The sequence below is a fragment of the Bombus pascuorum genome, chromosome 14 (genome assembly GCF_905332965.1).
Source record: "Bombus pascuorum chromosome 14, iyBomPasc1.1, whole genome shotgun sequence".
NCBI lineage: Eukaryota > Metazoa > Arthropoda > Insecta > Hymenoptera > Apidae > Bombus > Bombus pascuorum.
Window position 1 is genome coordinate 639,862 of NC_083501.1, and position 19,601 is coordinate 659,462.

The 19,601-nt window shown below is 33.7% G+C and overlaps 2 protein-coding genes across 4 annotated transcripts; both read left to right on the plus strand.

Moving 5' to 3' along the window:
- The first annotated feature begins 122 nt into the window (after window positions 1–122).
- On the plus strand, window positions 123–3,829 carry LOC132914304 (threonine--tRNA ligase 1, cytoplasmic). 2 transcript variants are annotated; one of them, XM_060973302.1, is made up of 5 exons: window positions 123–252; window positions 668–748; window positions 884–2,439; window positions 2,529–2,818; window positions 2,907–3,829. In XM_060973302.1, exons 1-5 carry the CDS (start codon window positions 187–189, stop codon window positions 3,053–3,055), a joined length of 2,142 nt encoding a protein of 713 aa, XP_060829285.1. In that variant the 5' UTR covers window positions 123–186; the 3' UTR covers window positions 3,056–3,829. The 2 variants fall into 2 exon arrangements, with proteins under 2 accessions (XP_060829285.1, XP_060829284.1); XM_060973301.1 differs by having other exon boundaries at window positions 169–378.
- Window positions 3,830–5,151: 1,322 nt separating this feature from the next.
- On the plus strand, window positions 5,152–19,584 carry LOC132914311 (zinc finger protein DPF3). Of its 2 annotated transcripts, XM_060973314.1 has the most exons (9): window positions 5,152–5,538; window positions 5,624–5,733; window positions 6,063–6,299; window positions 6,385–6,590; window positions 7,002–7,071; window positions 8,792–8,947; window positions 11,104–11,580; window positions 17,276–17,388; window positions 18,224–19,584. In XM_060973314.1, exons 1-9 carry the CDS (start codon window positions 5,459–5,461, stop codon window positions 18,353–18,355), a joined length of 1,581 nt encoding a protein of 526 aa, XP_060829297.1. In that variant the 5' UTR covers window positions 5,152–5,458; the 3' UTR covers window positions 18,356–19,584. The 2 variants fall into 2 exon arrangements, with proteins under 2 accessions (XP_060829297.1, XP_060829298.1); XM_060973315.1 differs by lacking the exon at window positions 8,792–8,947 and having other exon boundaries at window positions 5,155–5,538.
- The last annotated feature ends 17 nt before the right edge of the window (window positions 19,585–19,601 follow it).

The window sequence follows — 19,601 nt, forward strand, 5'->3', positions numbered from 1 at the left end:
TACTAAATCATAAATATAAATTGAAATTATTAAAATATAAATATAAATCGAATATTTAATGAAATCAATTTTTATTCCTATTCCTTACGTCATCATGGACGTATAGAAAGTAGAAATACATCGGAGCTAGTTTAACGAATCATCAGTTACATTATTATATATATACTCAGCAAGTCTAGCTTCAATATGGTCGACAACATGTGTGAAGACGTGGTGAATAACATGGAAAACCTGAATATGAAGGAAGACAAGGCATGAATACTGATTTTTTTTGATAAATTTCTTCATTTTCATTTTTAGCGGTAAAATATGTTGACGACTTTGCGTATTTGCAGTTATAGAAACCTTTACAATGTTTCTAAGCGGACACATGCTTGGGTTGGTTATAAAATATACTATCATTACAACATTATGTTATAATATCACGTTTTGAATTTTCTTTTTCTTTTTTTTTTTTCGGTTCTTAAACTATTCATTGATATAATTTGTACTATGTTAAGAATGACCACCCATATCATTGAAATCGATAATCTGATGCAATCCAACCTTATACCTTTTAACGATTGTTGCATTGTCCGCGAATGCATTAGCCTTATGTTTTTTTAATTTAAAAGATAATGATTAGTATTTTCGGTGATATTAAATATTTTATTTTACTCAATATTAGAAAATGAAACCAAAGAAAAAAGCTGCTGCCACCGAAGAAAGGAATATTTCTGAATTAAATCCTTGGCCAAGTTATATTCAGGTATGTTATTTTGCTAACATTTGAAAATTGCATGTTTAAATATCTGACAACTGAAACAAATAGATCTAATTAATTGAAATCAATTTTTGAATATACTTATTATTTAATTATATTCCTGAATAATTATTCTTTCAGGATCGTATCGCATTATGGGATAAGCTTAAAGCAGAGTATGAAGCATCATTAGCTTTGAAAACAGTTACTGACATAAAAGTAACACTACCTGATGGAAAGGAAGTTATAGCTCAATCTTGGCGTACAACGCCATATGAGATTGCCAAAAACATTAGTCAAGGTTTAGCAGACAGTACTGTTATTGCAAAAGTTAATAATGAACTGTGGGACCTTGACAGACCCTTGGAATCTGATTGCAAACTTGAACTCCTTAAATTTGATCATCCAGATGGCCAACAAGTCTTTTGGCACTCTAGTGCACACATTTTAGGAGAAGCTATGGAGAGAGTATATGGTGGTTGCTTATGTTATGGTCCACCAATAGAAAATGGATTTTATTATGATATGTATGTAGGTGAAACAGGAATTTCCAATTTAGACTTCCCATTCTTAGAAACTCTTTACAAAAAGATAGCTAAAGATAAACAACCATTTGAGAGATTAGAAATGACTAAGGAAGACCTCTTGGAGATGTTTAAATACAACGAATTTAAAGTTCGGATTATTAATGAAAAAATACATACTCCAACTACCACAGTATATAGATGTGGTCCATTAATTGATTTATGCAGAGGGCCACATGTTAGACATACTGGAAAAGTTAAGGCCATTAAAATCACAAAAGGTTCATCTACTTATTGGGAAGGAAACATCAATGCAGAATCTTTACAGAGAATTTATGGCATCAGTTTTCCAGATACCAAACAATTGAAAGAATGGGAAAAGTTTCAAGAAGAAGCAGCAAAACGAGATCACAGGAAAATAGGAAAGGAACAAGAGTTATTCTTTTTCCATGAACTTTCTCCAGGATCATGTTTCTTTCAACCACGTGGAGCCTATATTTATAATACTTTAGTTGAATTTATTCGTTCTGAATATAGAAAACGGGGTTTCCAAGAAGTAGTTACACCTAATATTTATAACAGTAAATTATGGCAAACGTCTGGTCACTGGCAGCATTACGCAGAAAATATGTTTTCCTTTGATGTTGAAAAGGAAACTTTTGCACTTAAACCAATGAATTGTCCTGGTCATTGTATGGTCTTCGACGTTCGTATCAGGTCCTGGCGCGAATTGCCATTAAGGATGGCAGATTTCGGAGTATTACACAGAAATGAGTTATCTGGTGCATTAACTGGACTAACTAGAGTCAGGCGCTTTCAACAAGATGACGCGCATATATTCTGTTCGGTTGATCAAATTAAAGATGAAATGATCGGCGCGCTTGACTTTTTGAGACACGTGTATTCCGTGTTCGGTTTCACATTTAATTTATGTTTATCCACGAGACCCGAAAAGTACATGGGAGATATAGAAATGTGGGATCAAGCTGAAAAAGCATTAGCAGAGAGTTTAGATGCATTTGGAGAACCATGGAAAATTAATCCAGAGGATGGTGCATTTTATGGTCCAAAAATTGACATAACCATTATGGATGCACTTAAGAGACATCATCAGTGTGCTACTATTCAACTGGACTTCCAACTACCAATTAGATTTAATTTGTCTTATATTAAGTAAGTAGAACGATTTTAAACTAATTTTGTGATATAAATTGAAATTTTGAATTTTAATTTTAAATGCAAATTTGAATTAAAAATTTTAGCGAATCTGGGGAAAAAACGAGGCCAGTAATTATTCACAGAGCCATTTTGGGTTCTGTAGAAAGAATGATTGCAATTCTAACAGAATCATACGCTGGAAAATGGCCGTTTTGGTTGTCCCCGCGACAAGTAATGGTTATTCCAGTAAGCTCTCAATTTGATGAGTATGCAGAGCAAGTAAAAGATAAACTTTGGAATAGTGGAATTATGGTAGAGATTGATACAGATTCAAGTGATACTCTGAACAAAAAAATTCGAAATGCTCAACTTGCACAATTTAACTTTATTCTCGGTAAAGAAATGTTCTGTATAGTAATGCTTTATATGTGTCATATAGTAAAATATTAATGTGTTTAATACATATATAAATATATTTTTAGTTGTTGGAGAAAAAGAACTTAATGCTGGCACGGTAAATGTACGAACTAGGGACAATGTGGTGCATGGGGAAATTCTTGTAGATGACCTAATTGCAAAATTCAAAGTATTCAAAGAGAAAAAGGATAGAAACTGCGAAGAAAAGTTTTAAATAAGCTTTATATACAGACAATATTTATTTATTTCCAGACTATAATTCTGACAGAATCAGGTGTAATGTAGGTCGACAGGATCTAAAATCGCATTTTTTAAATGTACTAAATAATGCACAGAAACTTATTGAAAGAGAATATTATTATAAAAAGAGTCTTATTGATAAGATAACCATATAAAAGCATAAGACGATTATTTTGCATTTAATTAATTTCATTTAGTATTCAAACTTTGGTATAATATCAAGGTAGAAATAGAAAATATACAGAAATCTGCATCAAATTTCAGCATATCAATTCATGTATTTATGCTTGTGAAGTAATCTGTAATTTTATTATAAGAATATTTCTTTTTATTAAATAGATTTTTTTAACGCAAAAACATGAATATATTTTATTCATAGAGATAAATTAGACAACGAAATATATAATCAATTTATTTAATTTTGTTCAAACTCTATTTTTTATTCGATGATTTGAAAATGCTATTACGATAAATAATTTTATTCGGAAGCTACAAATAACTTTTTATTTTTCGCAATTATAGCAGAAACATTGAGTGTACATTGTAACTAACGAAATGTTCATCTCAACGGCTGTGCTCCATAATTTATTGCAGATATTGTCAATATATACATATTGCTGTAACTGCGCTAATATCTTTTGGGAATAAATTATTGTTGTAAACTATAAATCACATCGACACAAATTGAAAAGTTGTCATTAAAATCTCTCATAATATCTTTCACAATAAAGTAGCATCTTGGGCTAAAGTTGTTCTTATTTTACTAATAATCGAAGTACTGTTTGAATAAAAAATAACTTTTAACTAGGAATAGTAGATATATTTATTAGATTGAGTATTATCGCTTAATTAGATGTATATCAGCCAGAATCATATAAGATCGTGTATCGGCTTATACATATACATATATATAAGTTTATGTAATGATAGTATCAGTTTCTTTAGTTTCAACATCTTTTGTAAATTCATTGAAAAGAGCATAAAAATATTTTGCTGCATAACTCTTATACATAATCGAAATAATGTTATTAATAAAACTTCACATGTTGCAAGCTACAAATTGCTATAGTTTATCTAATGAGACGAGGCAGTAAACTATTGGCTGCCGATTAGTGAAACTCGAATGTCAACGCCTCGTCTCGTTGGATAGACTATATGATACGATAAGAATTTTAACTCAAAATTTTGCCAATGAAACTTTTACTAATATGTTTCTAACATTTTTGTAATTAAAATTACACGATATAATTTATAGCATACTTGCTTACTTATTTTAATCGGAAAGATTTCACAAATATGTTAGTAAAAATTTAATTTTAAAAAAGTCAAAAATAAAAAATATTTCACTTTTAAATTAGTATCTACATACATTATCTTAACGATATCTGACATTAGATCATGTTACACCACTCGATCGCGGCGGGCCGTCGAGTTTCTCTGTGCGTCAGGGAACCTCTTCTCCGTAGTGGGGACGAACACGAGTGTGCAATTATGCAAAGGATCTTGTTTTGTACAATTATCGAGTATTTCTTGAAATCGATAAATGGAAGCAAGATATAACGATTTTGAATCTAGAAATTACGGTTTGAAGTCCAGGAATCCATTGCACTGGTTCAAAAATTGTGCATTGTTAAAGTTTGCTATTTCTTATTAAATTAATTGGCTCATTCCCCATGACTCCTTTTGTCTTCTACGTTGTTTATTTTTGTTGATACTATGAACGTAACTGAATATTGTCTTATGGAGATAGAAAAGTACAAGTAATATTGGTTGGACCACGTACATAACATTTATTCAAAATGTTATTTAAGAAATTGATTTATATATTGATAATAAAGCGAGATTCCGTTATTATAAATATAATATGTGTTTAAATAAATTAAAAATTTATAGTTTAAATGGCTATCAGGTTAAAGTAAATTATGCAGTAGGCTAAAAGTACCAAACTTTGAAAACGCAGAACTTTTGGATCAATGGATTTCTAGATTAGAAACTTCTATATGTCGTCTCTATATTTCTCTATTCATATGAGTACTATCAGAAAATCCCAAAAAGGCATTCATAACATTTTACAACAATAAATGATCTCATATGCAAGATCGTTTAATTCGTTCAATTTAGGTTCTTGTATATGCTAATGTCAATTAAACTCAGCATTTCGTCGCATGATGCAGCACTAGTCCGGGAACAACCAGAGCCATACGCGTGAGCACTTTCATTTCTCCTCTTATTGTACGTTGTCTATGGTATGTTAAGTACGCATTTTTTATTTCTGAGTGAAACGGACGCGCATGCCTGAAAATATGGAACTCTGCTTCCGGCAAGAACAGTAAGTGGAGAGTAGAAGCCTGGGAGCGTATTGTTTGGTTATTATAAAATGACAGCCATTACAATCTCGCCGGCTGCACAAGGAATTATTCAAGTTGTAAATGAAAGCAATTTGTGTAAAATCGAAGGGTATGTGTTCCTTTAACTGTAAAATATAAAATTTATTCTTGGTAGGATGTAGGACTTTACATGGCTACTATTGATTTCTTCACAGCTTCCTCAATGACACAGCATATAGGGAAGCCATTGAAAATTCCTCAAATTATAATAGCCGACTATGCAGAGAACGACGTTTACGTATGCCCTTCCTCGATTCTCAAACAGGTATTAGTTATCATGATTTTTCTATAAAATTTTTATATCTGTTTTTCATGATGTACCTATAATGTAATGATGATTCGTTCGTATCCTTAAGGCTTCCTCGCTCAAACGATCGTTAAAAATGATTTAAACATTTAAACTTTGTCGTTGAATTTGTTATTTTTTATTGAAAAAGTTTTGATATAATTGAAAGAAGATATTTGGAGCAATTGCGCTCCATACTTATTCAATTAAAAATGATAGGTATTAGTATTACAAATATACAATTATGTAGTATAGTTATTTACAGATGAAAATTGTTACTGTTGTTATTTGACTATATGAAATTACAGGTGTAGCACAGAATCACTCTGCGCTGTTTATGTCTTCAAGAGAAAGACTACCTGGTTTGTTACATGGTCAGATATATACATATCCTAGTAAACGATGGAGGAAAAAACGGCGACAATATTTGATGCATTATTTACATCCAAAAAGAGGACCAAGAGGTGACACTGAAGATGGTAATGAAGGTGTAGAAACTGTAACACATGTAAATGATGATAGCAAAGATTCAGTGGCCCTTAAAGGTAATAATAATATTACATTATTAGTGAAATAAAGTTAAAAATAAATTTCATTTGTTATAATATGACGTGTAATAATTTAATGTAGATGAACATAGTAAAGATGCATGGTACTATGACGAGCAAGACATGTTGGATATGGACACATATGAAGAACCTGATGCTGAAAGTGATTACGATTATGAGGAAAGTTATAGTAGTAAAAGGAAACGAAGAAAACCACGTGGAGGTGGCCATCATCCTGCACGAAATCACCCATCTTCTACAGATAGTCCTGGGGGCAAACGTACTAAGGTAAATTTGATTGGTGCTGCATAATTATGCAAACATTTTATTTTATTAACTTAACTTTTTCGGTATAAGCGCGAGTTATAATCAACAGATACGAAATACACAGTCAATTGTTTATGCTTATATCCTTTGATACGGTTGCTATCTTTAGTGTTTTTGTTTATTTATTTAATCGTTTTAATCTGTCTATTTGTTTATAGATTAATAATATATATAATTAATAATAGAAGATATACGATACATTTGCGCTACGTTACTCTCGGCAATAACACTATACGTCGAACTTTCGCCGTACCGAAGAAGTTAAAAGAAAAAGAAAAATATTTAATTTGTTTTCCATTTAAATCCTTAATTTAGTTTCTTTACATATGGCAGATATTAAATTTGTCATGCATATATTTTATTAAAATTTAGGGTGGGGGACGCGGGCGCAAAAAATCCAACTATGATGCCGTTGACACTGATAAGCCATTCGTTTGTGACCGTAAGTTTAATCACAGATACAACTACAAATGACCACTTCCTGTTACTAGTTTCATTAAAAATATAATTATTATTAGTTTTATCAGTTGTTAATTTTGAAATAAGAGAAAAGAAATGCATTGCATTAGAAGATTTGTTAATTTTATTAAATAACTATATTTTTACAATGCCTACGTATTATTTTACAAGATACGCAGAGGTTACAATATTAATATAAGATGATGATTGGAAACTCGAAATAAATTATTAAAGATTTAGTCTTGGTTGCCGCATAATTTTACATTTGGGGATGGTGATTGAACTAAGTATAATCTGATTGTGTAACGTGGGAAGGTACCCTTCTAGTCGTAAAATTAATTCCACAGTTGACTTTTAGTGCTCTTTCATTCAGTGGAATTGATCAGTATTGTATTGACTGCTGTTTTCCTTCAAGTTTATGAATTGCGGTATATTACTTAGCATATTCCAGTCCTTACTGTATAATTTCTGTTTGTATCAAAAACCTTGTACTCCATTTCTCTTTTCCTATTTGTTGAAGTATGAAGAGACATGGTATGATTCATGGATGAAAGGCAAAGATTGATTATGCACATAAAAAAGAATTGAAGTTTTTATATAGAAGAATCTACGATATATTAATCCAGGTTGTGTGAAGTTTCTATGACATAGTACATTGTATCATTCTGTACAAAGACAATTACCCCCTAAAATTATACTATAGTTTATCACGTAACTCGCGTTTCGTAAATTCACATTCATTCGAAGATTTATCGATCACGGTTACGAATCTGATAAATGCTATTCATTATATATTTGTTGTGTAATGGTTAATACAATTTTTTTTATTTTTTTTTTTTTTTTTATTTATCATAACACGTAAGATTATGTTTATGACAGTAGCGTTGAGACGAGGTATCGAAATTAGCTGAAGCATAATTTTCATGAACGTGTAACGTCGCGCTTGTCCAAACCTTGAAGGAGTATAATAGTCATTACTAATTTGATCGAACTTTTTCCAGACACGAAGTCTATGAATTAACTCGAATGTGCCTGCAATCTGTTTACTTCTTGAAACCACTCCTGTTAGATTAGCAGAAAATAAATCTAAAGACATTTGGTCTCGACTAGTAAGCTTCGATCGAACGCAACGATAGAAGAAACCTCACGATATTCGAAATTTTATATCTCGATCACGTCGAGCTTACGAAATTGGCCAAATATCTTCGGACTTCTATACTACCTGCCAATAACAGAGCAAGAATGTACTGGCTCACACTGTAGCGAGCTCATTCTGTAGGAGTATACAAGCATCAAGCCTTGCATCGTATTAGTTTTGCTTCTTGGGCTGGAACTCCTTCACTGCTTGTCCACATATAGATTCGTAGGTGGATAGGGATATGTACTGGTGCGGAAGGTGTGCAAATGCTGTCCCTAACCTGTAAGCTTCTATCCTAGATTTACTTTAACCGCCTCGTTTCTTGAAATTCATCAAGAACATTTTTATATCGTCGTACAATGATCTTATCCTTTCCTGTCTTCCATAGTTTAATCATTTTGATTTTCATTGTTATTATAAAAGGTTTAAAAAGATACATTTCTAACGCGGCGGTTAAATAAGTACATCCTCCCATATCGTCCAACCAACTCGTCGACCAAGATTTCTCTTATCATGGACGTTGCATTGGATGGTTTGTGGGAAAACAGTATTTGCACTTTTGCAGTATGCAGCGCACGGTATAAAACCAGACCTGGTCTGGTCTACCATTACGGTCATTCCCACTCTACTTCCTCCGGTGATCCTGCTAAGGAACTAAGTCCCAGTCCTGCCGAAGTTGAACCTAGGAGCGTTGCAGACACCGCTGCTTCGAACCAGCCAGGTTGGAGCCAAAATCAGCTCAATTTTCTCACTTTCCTTTAAAGAAAAAAAATACCAACCCAGAAAGAAACAAAGAAACAAACGTCAACTTGTTCCTGGTTTCCTGATGTCTTTTTTTACCTGATGCCTTATGATCTTTGATCTTTGGATCCCGATTTTTGCAACTACTTACTTGTTCATATAACCCTGAACAATATTTACCTAACTTGATGGAATTAAATATAATATCTTCTTCTTGTTCTTATATTCTTCTGTTGTTTTTACTCTCTTCTTAATTACATGTATTGCAAATGCATGTATTGCAAATAACCGTAGCCGTAATTGATTTTTGTGTTTCCACTTTTTTCCATAGCGTTTTTCATGCATATGGAATCTCTCATGCACAATAATCTTTTTTCATTTTTATTATCTCTTTTCGGATAATTTACGTGTCGCGTAAATATCATACGGAGAAGAATATGCCTAAGTCAGTATGATAACGGCGATTATTTTTTCTTTTTAATATATATATATATATATATATATTTGACACACATATATATACGTATACTGTTTATATGTATACCAAAAATTATGTCTGCCTTTATTGTGCTGAAAATTTTTCAGATTTCTCTCTGTTTCGTCGATATATATATTTAACTATATTATATATATTTAAGATGGGCTGATTCAAACGAAATTATAAAAAGAGAAATGCAGCGATCGTTGCGAATGTTTTGCAATAGCATGCTTCTGCAATTCGCATCTTTTTCCTTCCAAAAAATGTTCTCGTATGTTGGAAGAGTAAAAACCGGAAAATAAAGGGAGGCGACGTCATTTTAATGAAATCGGTAGTGCTCCTTGACGCGATCATTTTTGAATGTTTGGTATGTGTGTGCGTCTTATTATTTCACCCGACGAGATAGTCGTCTCTTCCGTAATTTTCTATAGCATGCGTTCGCATTTATTAATTTCTGATCTTTAATAGTTACTGTATAGTATTTTCTTTTCTTTTTTACAGTTTGTTTTAATTATTAATTTTTCCGTTTGCTTGCTGTTTCTATTATTGCTTTACTTTCCTAGAGCGATTTTGGCTTCGAGTTTTCCTCTTGATGAGCGCCTGCAGAGCTTCAAACTAAAGAAAAAAGAAAAGCGCACGGAGATACGTTTGTCTTATATCCTTCTCTTTCTCTCTGTCTATTTCTCTACATGAGTTGCCAAAGTAGTTTGTTTTTCATGTTTGTGTAGTGCTGTTTTGTCTGATCTTTGGAACACTTTCGAATTATCCCGACTTCTTTATACGATCTTGGAATTGCTCTTTTTTGGTGATGGAATGCATATCGGATTGACATAATATGTGCACCCTGTTACGATTATTATATTTGTGTGTGTATATATACATATGTATATTTATATATATTTATATATACACACACACAAATATATTATATGTATCTATATACGTATTATTTCATTTGTTTCCTTATTGTTGTGCCAGTTTCTTTTCATTAAAACATTTGTGATGCATCGAATGATCGATTCTGGTTATTCGAAATAACAATTTTCGTCGTTTGTGTGGTAAGTGATTGCCTGTCGTGAATATTCTCTGAATTTCACAGAAACGTAAGATTATCTCACTAATCTCTTTCGCTTCAAATCTGTTCACTGTTCAAGGTCATTGAGGAGTGGTCTATCCCACCATACAGTGTCTAATTTTTTTATCTTTATATTTCTTAAAAAAATGACAAGTTAATTACAACGGCTAAAATTTTTATTAAAAAATATTACATTTAGCCAACTAAAATTGTACAGCTGATTGCTCATAAAATTTCTATATTTCTTTTCACCTAAAAAATAGTGATTTCCATCACTCTGGCAAAATATCCAAAAGTCATTGATTATAAATAGATTCTGTTCCACAATTTCCTTGTCCTGGATTGTTATAATTATTTCAGAACCGGCAATCGCTCGCCAAGCAAAGCCACGAATCCTCAATGCTTATCAAATGTGATATCGCTGTCGATCCGACATCCGACAACCGGGAGGCTTGTAACCGAATCGATTATCGCTGTTCGTCATCACAGAAATTGACTCTAAATCATTGTTTCTAAGCCAGTGTGCATGGTCATTAGCTTGAGACGCAAAGCGCAACTGGGTATGTGGTCGGTTTGTGATCAGGTGGTACACGTCGGGGTCGTCAGAATGCAACTTCGTCGAGTACTTCGAGTCCCTCTCCCGCAGCGCCGTCCGCGTCCGCTGCGGGAGCATCGGCGCAGCCACAACCGCAGTCTCAGCCGGCCCAGCCTCAGCCGCAACAGTCGCAGCAACAACCACAGCAACCGTCTCAGCAACAGCAGCCACCTCAGCAGCAGCAACAATTGCCCGCGGTACCGCCAACGGCAGCGCCAGCATCGCCTACGATACCAGCCGTGAAGGAAGAACATCTGCCGGCGGTGCCGTCGCCAGGTACAGCTGTCCCCTCGCCATCCTCGGTGAGGACGGAAGGCCCGCCGACCCCAGGGACGAACGAAAAAAAAGCTGGCAAGTCCGCGCAACCGTCCCCATACTGCGACTTCTGTCTGGGCGATGCTAGGGAAAATAAAAAGACCGGCGGCTCCGAAGAGTTGGTCTCTTGCAGTGATTGCGGTCGCTCAGGTAAGCCAGAGGAAAAGATCAAGCGCAAGTATACGCGGAGAACGAATCACAATTAAGCCACCGTTGCCCCCTGGTCTGTTGCGTTTAAGCAACGATATCTATAGCGTTTTCCGGGAACGATAATCGTCGTGTATCGTATTCGTCGATTGAACATTCGCAGCCGGGGATATAGCTCTTCTCGTTTTTCGATAATCAATCCCCGCGCTATCGGCTGTGTATATGGGGATGAGCATTTTGTTCGGCACGATTCGAGTATTTGTGAAAGGAAGATGTATTTAAAGTTACGTTTTATTCATCCTTTCCGTTGTTCGTTGAATTGAGAGTTAATTTTCGTTAGTTGAATCGAGTATTTATTAGTCTTATAGCGTTCTCTAGGTTGTTCGTATTTTTGATCCTTAAAAATTTCTTATTATTTATGTTTTCTTTAGTTTATATTTTCTTAAGTTTAAAAAGAATATAAAAGAATCGTTTATGTCAAATATCAATGTGATAAAAATACTAAGGAACTGTTTATAGGAAATATCAGTTTAAGGGAAATATGAAAGGATCTTATGCTAAAGATTATTTTAAAACGTTATATGTCTTTCTATTCGTTAAAACGAGATCGAGACAAGGCTAAAAAGATATTTTATGGACGTTGTGTTTTATATAGTGCTCGGCCATTCCTTTCGATGGACTTGAATGGACTTCTGTTCGTCTTTTTCTGGAGAAGATATATCGAGGATAAATGTTATTGTTATGGAGGGAACCACACTTTGCTACTCCCTCCTTTTCCAATTGTCTATTTGAACCCATTGTCTTCCGGAAGTATAAAATCAGTCCCGTCTACCCATTTCCTTAACAAATTATCATATACAAAATATTTAATATTCCTTACTCCTTTATAGTCCAATTTTACATGCCCCCTTTTTTCAGTCTTCTTGTTGCAGTCTTCTTGTTGCCTCCTCTTCTCACGAAAAATCGATAACGAACAGCAAGATTAAAATTTGTCAAGTCCATCAATAGGAAGTGATATAGAGTTTAAACTTTTATCGCCCCATAAAACACGGTCAACAGCGCGCGTTTTCATCTCTTGTGTCTCCTTACGATCCGCGACTTGTGTTCATACGAGGCATAAGAGCCGAGGAATTATCGCGTTTCTTCATTGTTCATTCGATCATCCGTATCGATCATGGTCGATTAATTAACAATCGTTTGTAGTTGAACTGTTCGTTTGTTGAACTAGATTTTTGTATCCGTATCGTAAGGATCGTTTTTTCTTTTCTATTCGTTGTAGACGAATTTCGTAGACGAATCATTGTTATTGTCCATCGTCGACTCGGAGGTTATCATACCGATTCGATCGCTATTTTTCATACCGTTAAGGATAATTCGATTTGTCCGCGAGAGAATCGTAATGAAAGGAGAAAAAGGGAATTTAAAAAAATGGAGAAAAGTGCTGAAAAAAAAGTAAGAGAATAATATACTATTTTTCGGATTGAGGTTAGGTTGACAAACTAGTTGCCGTATGACATACGATCGGAACCATCGTTAAAACGTAGTTCATGTGCAATAATTAAGGGATATCGATTATCTGCACGGTTTTCTAGGCGGACAAAAATAAAAAGATAGAGAGAAAGAGAGAGAGAGAGAGAGAAAGATAGAGAGAAAGAGAGAGAAAGGAATATGAATGGTTACGAGCTTTACGTACACTAGTCAAGGCACGAAAAGCAAAAACATCACTTTGTCAATGGTGCAACTTGTCGCATCTGAGTAATAGGAATTTTCCGCGAAATTCCTTTACTGCACGGATCAACTGTGATTTATTGTGTAATTCAATGATTAGTTTTTAAGGGATAAAAAAATTTTTACGGAGGAAAGAAGGACAAAAAGAAAAATGATAAACAAATAGAAAACGAGGAAGGTTAACTATGTACAAAAATCAATTGAAGTTGAAGATACATGAATCTCACTCTGGATATTTAAGAAGGAAAGAAAGAAATACGAATGAAGAAAAAAAGATTGAGAAAGAGAGAAAGATAAATCATCGATAAGATTAATCGTACAATTTACGCGAAAATTTTTGATGAGAAGAGAGAAAACAAGATTGTAGATCGCGAAATCGACGTGTTTGAAAGTTTTTTAAAGAAACAAAGAAAACAAAAAAGAAAAAGGAACAAAACAGAAAAAAAATAACAAAATTCCTGTTGCACAGTATCACTAGAGCACATATTGAAGAAGATGTGTTTGTGTTCTCTGTTTGACTACAGTGTAATCGTGTGGTTTTTTTTTATCGTTGTTTCGTTCAAAAATCAAAAAATAAAAAAAGGATCAATAAGAGAACGAAGCTTGCCGCGAGAATTGTTCGTTCCATATGATCGCGAAGTTTTAAGAGAGCTTAAAGAACAAAACGATACGATATACAATATACATATATTATATATATACTTTATATTATTGATATTATCCAGCACAGTCGTGAATCGTTTAACGAGAGCAACAATATTTATATATAGTAAGACGAAACAAAAGAAATAACAGGATCGACCATGTTTTTTCGATACTTCTACACTTTTTCAAATTTGTAAATATCCTTTTTTATTTTACGTTTTTTCGAGTGTTTCTATTTACAGAATATATTATCATAGAATACCACACACCATAAGAGCGCAGCACATATAACGCTAGTAAACAAGTACTGTCGTTCAAAATACTCAATTAAAAAGGTCACAAAAAGAATATTCATTTTTGCGATTCGACCACGATTCATTATCATATTATTTTCTTTTTTTAATATCTTTGCTACCGATACGTTGCATTTTTCTTGGAAAGTACAATAAAGAGGAAAGTTGATTTTTCGTACGAACGTAGCAATGTTTAGTAAACAGTTGTGTCAATAAATTCATAAGTGATTATACGCCATTTTTTAATTTAATTAATCATAGATGGAATGCGTTTTAAATAATCGATTTACATTTTCCAGAATCGAAAAATCGCGGGTTAAATTTAAAAAAAATAATTTCTTAATTTTCAGTTTCACTTTTTTTTCGCGTGAACATTCCACATATTTATAAATCTGCTGCTCTTAAAACCTTCCGTTTCGTTCTGGGCATTAATCGTTTCCGTCTCACGTTGCAAATGTAATACATAATATAGTAATCGCCTTTTTACCATTCGTAATCGTCATCAAATGACGAATATATTTATTGCATACATAGAGGGAGAAAGAACAAGCGAAGCGACGACATATATAAGCGAAACATGCGTATATAGAGTGAGAGAGTGAGAGAGAGAGAGAGAGAGAGAGAAAGGTTGTAAAAACTAACGATAATTCTTTCTTTTCTTTCCAAACGAATTACTCCAGTCTTTAGGCAGGATTTCGACCATACGTCGTGTTTTAACGATATGAAAAAAAAATGAAGAAAAAAGAGATAAAGATATATCACGTAATCTTAGAAACTCGATAATAGCTTAGTTTTATACAAGCTTTGATATTCGTACAAGAAAATATCGTTCGAACGCTAGAATTAACGAGAAGAAAAGAATACAAGAAAGGAAGAAAGAAAAAGAAAAAAAAAAACAGAAAAAATTCGTCATTTTATTGTTTATACAATGTTCCACGAGTTTCTCTCGTCGTAGCGGAAAGGTCGTCGCCGTCACCATTCGTATTTAATTAATCAACTCTCCACTCACCACTCCCGAACGGTACTGCAATCCGCGCGTTCGTTTTCCATTATTAGTAGCTGGTTTCCAACGCTAACGTTATATCATTATCATAGATTTACGAATAACCGATGCAAGCGAGTTGTAACGTACGTACGTGTACTCGACATTTTCCCTTGTTATCACCTTTACATCCGACGTGTAAACAAGCGCAGTGGGTAGATGGTTAATTTCTACGGTGCGTCTGATTAACCGACCGGAATTGCACAGCGCAGAAACACACGCAAAGGAATTACCTAGGGTTTATATCGTCTTTAAGTGTTACACGCAAGTTCTTTTGTGTCTTTCTGCTGAAAAACGTCGTCGACGCCAGTTTCTCGAGTCTTACCAAAAAAAAAAAAAAAAAAAAAAAAAAAAAAATGGGAGAAAAGAAATGAAAAAAAAAAAGTAAGTGAAGATAGGAATAAAATAGTGGAAAGGAGAATATATATAGAGAGGGAAAAAAAGAGCGAGGGAAGGTGAGATGTGTTTAACCCCTTATCTTACGATTTAAATTCCAGTAGTGCGTGCCATAAACAACAATAAGGTCGGTCACACGTCGGGCCATTTCACGGTTTGGCTGAGCGTTCGAAGCTGTGCAAATCGCACGTGTTTTTTGATATGTAAATGCATGTATAAGGTACAACTAATTTTATTTTACAAGATGTTTGATAAATAATCACTACCAATTGATCGTTTAACAAGAAAGATTGATTATCTTGAAGTGAATAATAAATCAATAACATCGAGGTACCGCGTCTTTCGCACGTGTTGTTTATGTTTGGTCCGATCGACGTTCCACGTCTCTCACACGATATTGTAGGTTAAGGGGTTAATAACACGAGATCCTTTATGTTTACTTTATAGCTTAGTAGCGCTCGTGCGTCGAGAGAGAAATAAATCTGAAGGGGAATCACTATCGTATCTTGATGAACCCTTCTGTTTATCGTATTAAGAGAGACTCACACACCTAGTATAAGAGAGAGGATGAAAGATTAAAAAAAAAAGTAATTACAAGTATGAAAGCATGCAGAGATAGTTCCTCCTTGTTATATAAAAGAAAAGAAAAAGATCGAAGACTTGTTATTAGGCAATTTTAATTAAGCAATACCCATGAGGCTTACAAATCTAGTATTTAAGTAACGCTAGTTATATATAAATATATATATTATATATATATTATATATATCAAATGTGATACGTTATATGAGTTACATGTGTGCGCGTGTGTGTCTGTGTACATTTTTCGTGCGCGCGAGTGTGAATGTGTGGGTGTCAAGAAAAAAATATAGCACACACACACACGCACACACCCGCGCGCACTAAAGGAGAGAAAGCGTGAGTGAGAGAGAGAGAGAGAGAGAGAGAAAAAGAAACGAAAAATAGCGTGAAAGAAGTGAAAAAGAGTACGAAGATTTGAAAAAAAAATGTGTGTAAACTAATGAGAGGAGAGAGTGTGCTGGTCCGCGACGTTTATATTGTGCTGCGCAAGAAAGAACGTGAACTATTCCAAGGTACGCACCGCTATTACTTACCACCTTACTATTCCAAATAAAATAACAATATGTTCAAGAGGCAACATCAAAAAAAAAAAAATAATAAAAAAAAGAATACAATCGCAGATATCATGAAATAAAACATTCTGTGCGGAAACATAACAGAACGTATCATTATTCCGGACGTTTTTAGTGCTGAGGAAAGGTGAAAGTCATGATTCTTTGTGATAGATCATAGAAATCTTATCGCACGCGTTTCTTGAGCAATCGAAAAAAATAAAAGAATGTAACTATCGAACTTAATTTGGAATTTCGACAAAATGCTTCCGTTCGAGTTCTTAAATGAACGTTTATCTTTCTGAATATGGAGTAAAAAGTTATTAGAAACGAGATGATAGCTTGGAGTTCACTGTTCTTCGGCACAAGATAAATGTCCTAGCACCTTTCTACTCGTCCAAAAGTTATCCTGTTCCATCCCAAATGCGTGTTCCATGACCTAGTTTACGTTCTTGTTATAGGGCATCCGACTTGTTTGCAATTCACAGCGAACATGATCGTTTCTGTTCGCAAGTACAGGTGGCAGTGTATCGAATGCAAATGCTGTTCCATTTGTGGTACTTCTGACAACGATGTGAGTATTCATTACCTTTTTTCGGGTTTCCCTTACGCTTTACGTGACCGAGACAAAGAACAATCCACGTGCAGCTACTTCAACTATTTTGATTTTTCTCCTCTGTCACGAAAGGACAATGTTGCTCGAATACCCTTTGTTCTTTATATACGTTAACGTTATCTTCGTTTAGACCTTACTCTGTCGATTACTTTATGTTGATTCTTTTGTTGCTATTAATACGTTAACTATCATTGTGTGATCATCAGAGAAAAAAGATGTTTATTTTTCTAGAATGATTAAAATAATATGAATTTACTTATTGATTAAATAAATTTAAAATAGTTGATTGATATTGTAATATGAAAAATTTATTCAAGAATTAATTATTTTTATTACAAGATAATATTTTACTAAATTAATATTATACTATATTGAAACATTTTAATCTATCAAGACCATTGAAACAAAACAGGTCAGTCACCGTATGATTAGGTATCTCTTACAATTATCATTTATTTAAAAAAATTGTTGGTTTTAAATCAAAATAGTTTGAGGAAGATGTACGGAAATACATTGACGATTCTAAATCTTATTAAATTGTTTGAACTATTAAAACGCGTTACTAATATCTTTTATCAAGATAAAAAGAAAAGAAAAAGTTTGTGATTATCGAAAATTAACAATGGATCAGACTACGTCTGAATAAGTGAATACCGTAGTAGGGTAATCGTAAAGAGGAAGTAAACTGTAGAGGAAAGATAGTAAACTGTATATAAGCAACTATCGCGAATCACTACACCCAGTTAGTTAGGCATCGTTGGAAGCTAATTAATTGTTTCGCGAACCAAACTAGGATCAACTGCTGTTCTGTGACGACTGTGATCGTGGATACCATATGTATTGTCTGTCTCCACCTCTTGCGTCTCCTCCCGAGGGCTCCTGGTCTTGCCGTCTGTGCATAGCAGAGTTTCATCGCCGTGATTAAGAATCTTTTTTCTCGTAAATAAGTGACGGATTTTATCTATTTGCTGTGGTGCAGTGGCCGTTCTCGAATTAGGAGAGTATTCTATAAGCTCACTCTTCTTTCTAGTATTACGATAAACGCAAATGTACTTTCAAGTGAACTCTTCTTTCCTTTGTAAGAGGGACTATTAATTAACAACGTTGGCAGCATTAACTATTCCGCCTTTTGTTTTTCTTTTCGATTTAAGTTTCTATTGAATAAGATGAAATATCGCAAAGTATACGTAATGTATGTTATATTATCTCAGGCACTGGTGATCTCAGAAAATGAAAAGTATCATAATTATGTATTTATATTCTCTAACGAACTAGCGTTTATCAGTAGATGTACGAAGGTATAAGGTCGAAGGGCTGTCTTAAGGTTTCTATTGAGAACAGATGAATACCTGCTTTAAGTTTGCCATTAAAGTCAATGCGTTTAATGGGCATAACCTTAATGGTCAAGGACTTCGGCATCAGATTGTCGTTAAATGTCGTTGCGTTTTTCATTGAAATAAGTTGGTTAGACAATTGCGAACACCGATAAATACTCTCCTAGTTCTCGTGGCCAATATATTTTTAGCCATTGACATTCGAAGTTCGGTTGCTTTTAGGATTTCAAAAATCTGCTTACACTTTAAACAACTTTTGGAGATCTCAAGTTTTCATAATATCTTTAGCTCCTTGCTATTAACCTGGTTCAATCCAAGGTGAATGAAAGAAGCAAACGTAAGGAAAAAAAGATTGATATTCTAGGAAGAACATGATATTAATAGCATCTGTTTCATAAATAGTGATAAATAGAATGCTATCTGTTTATCTGTATGTATCATGATATTAAAGCTTTTACACTTAATGACACAGCCATTAGTAGCAGTATAGCTATGACATACAAACTCACAGTACAGCAGAAAATTATATTCTATATGCCCTTTATTGTTAGCTCAGTATTTTTATATTTTATATATTGAATGTACTTAATTTAAGATACCATGGTGATATTTGGTACTCATTGTTGTAACTCTTCGTTTCTTTTTTATTCGAGTAATTTTAAGGTCGCTTAACGACATGGAATTGTGTGTATTAAATGTCATGAAAATGAGTCTATAAAGATTTTTGAGTTTGAACCAGTCAATGGTGAATTTACATTTTATATTGCTTATTTTTAACAAACTGTATGCAAATTTCAATAAACATTAGTATACAACTGAACCACTAACTTTAGACAG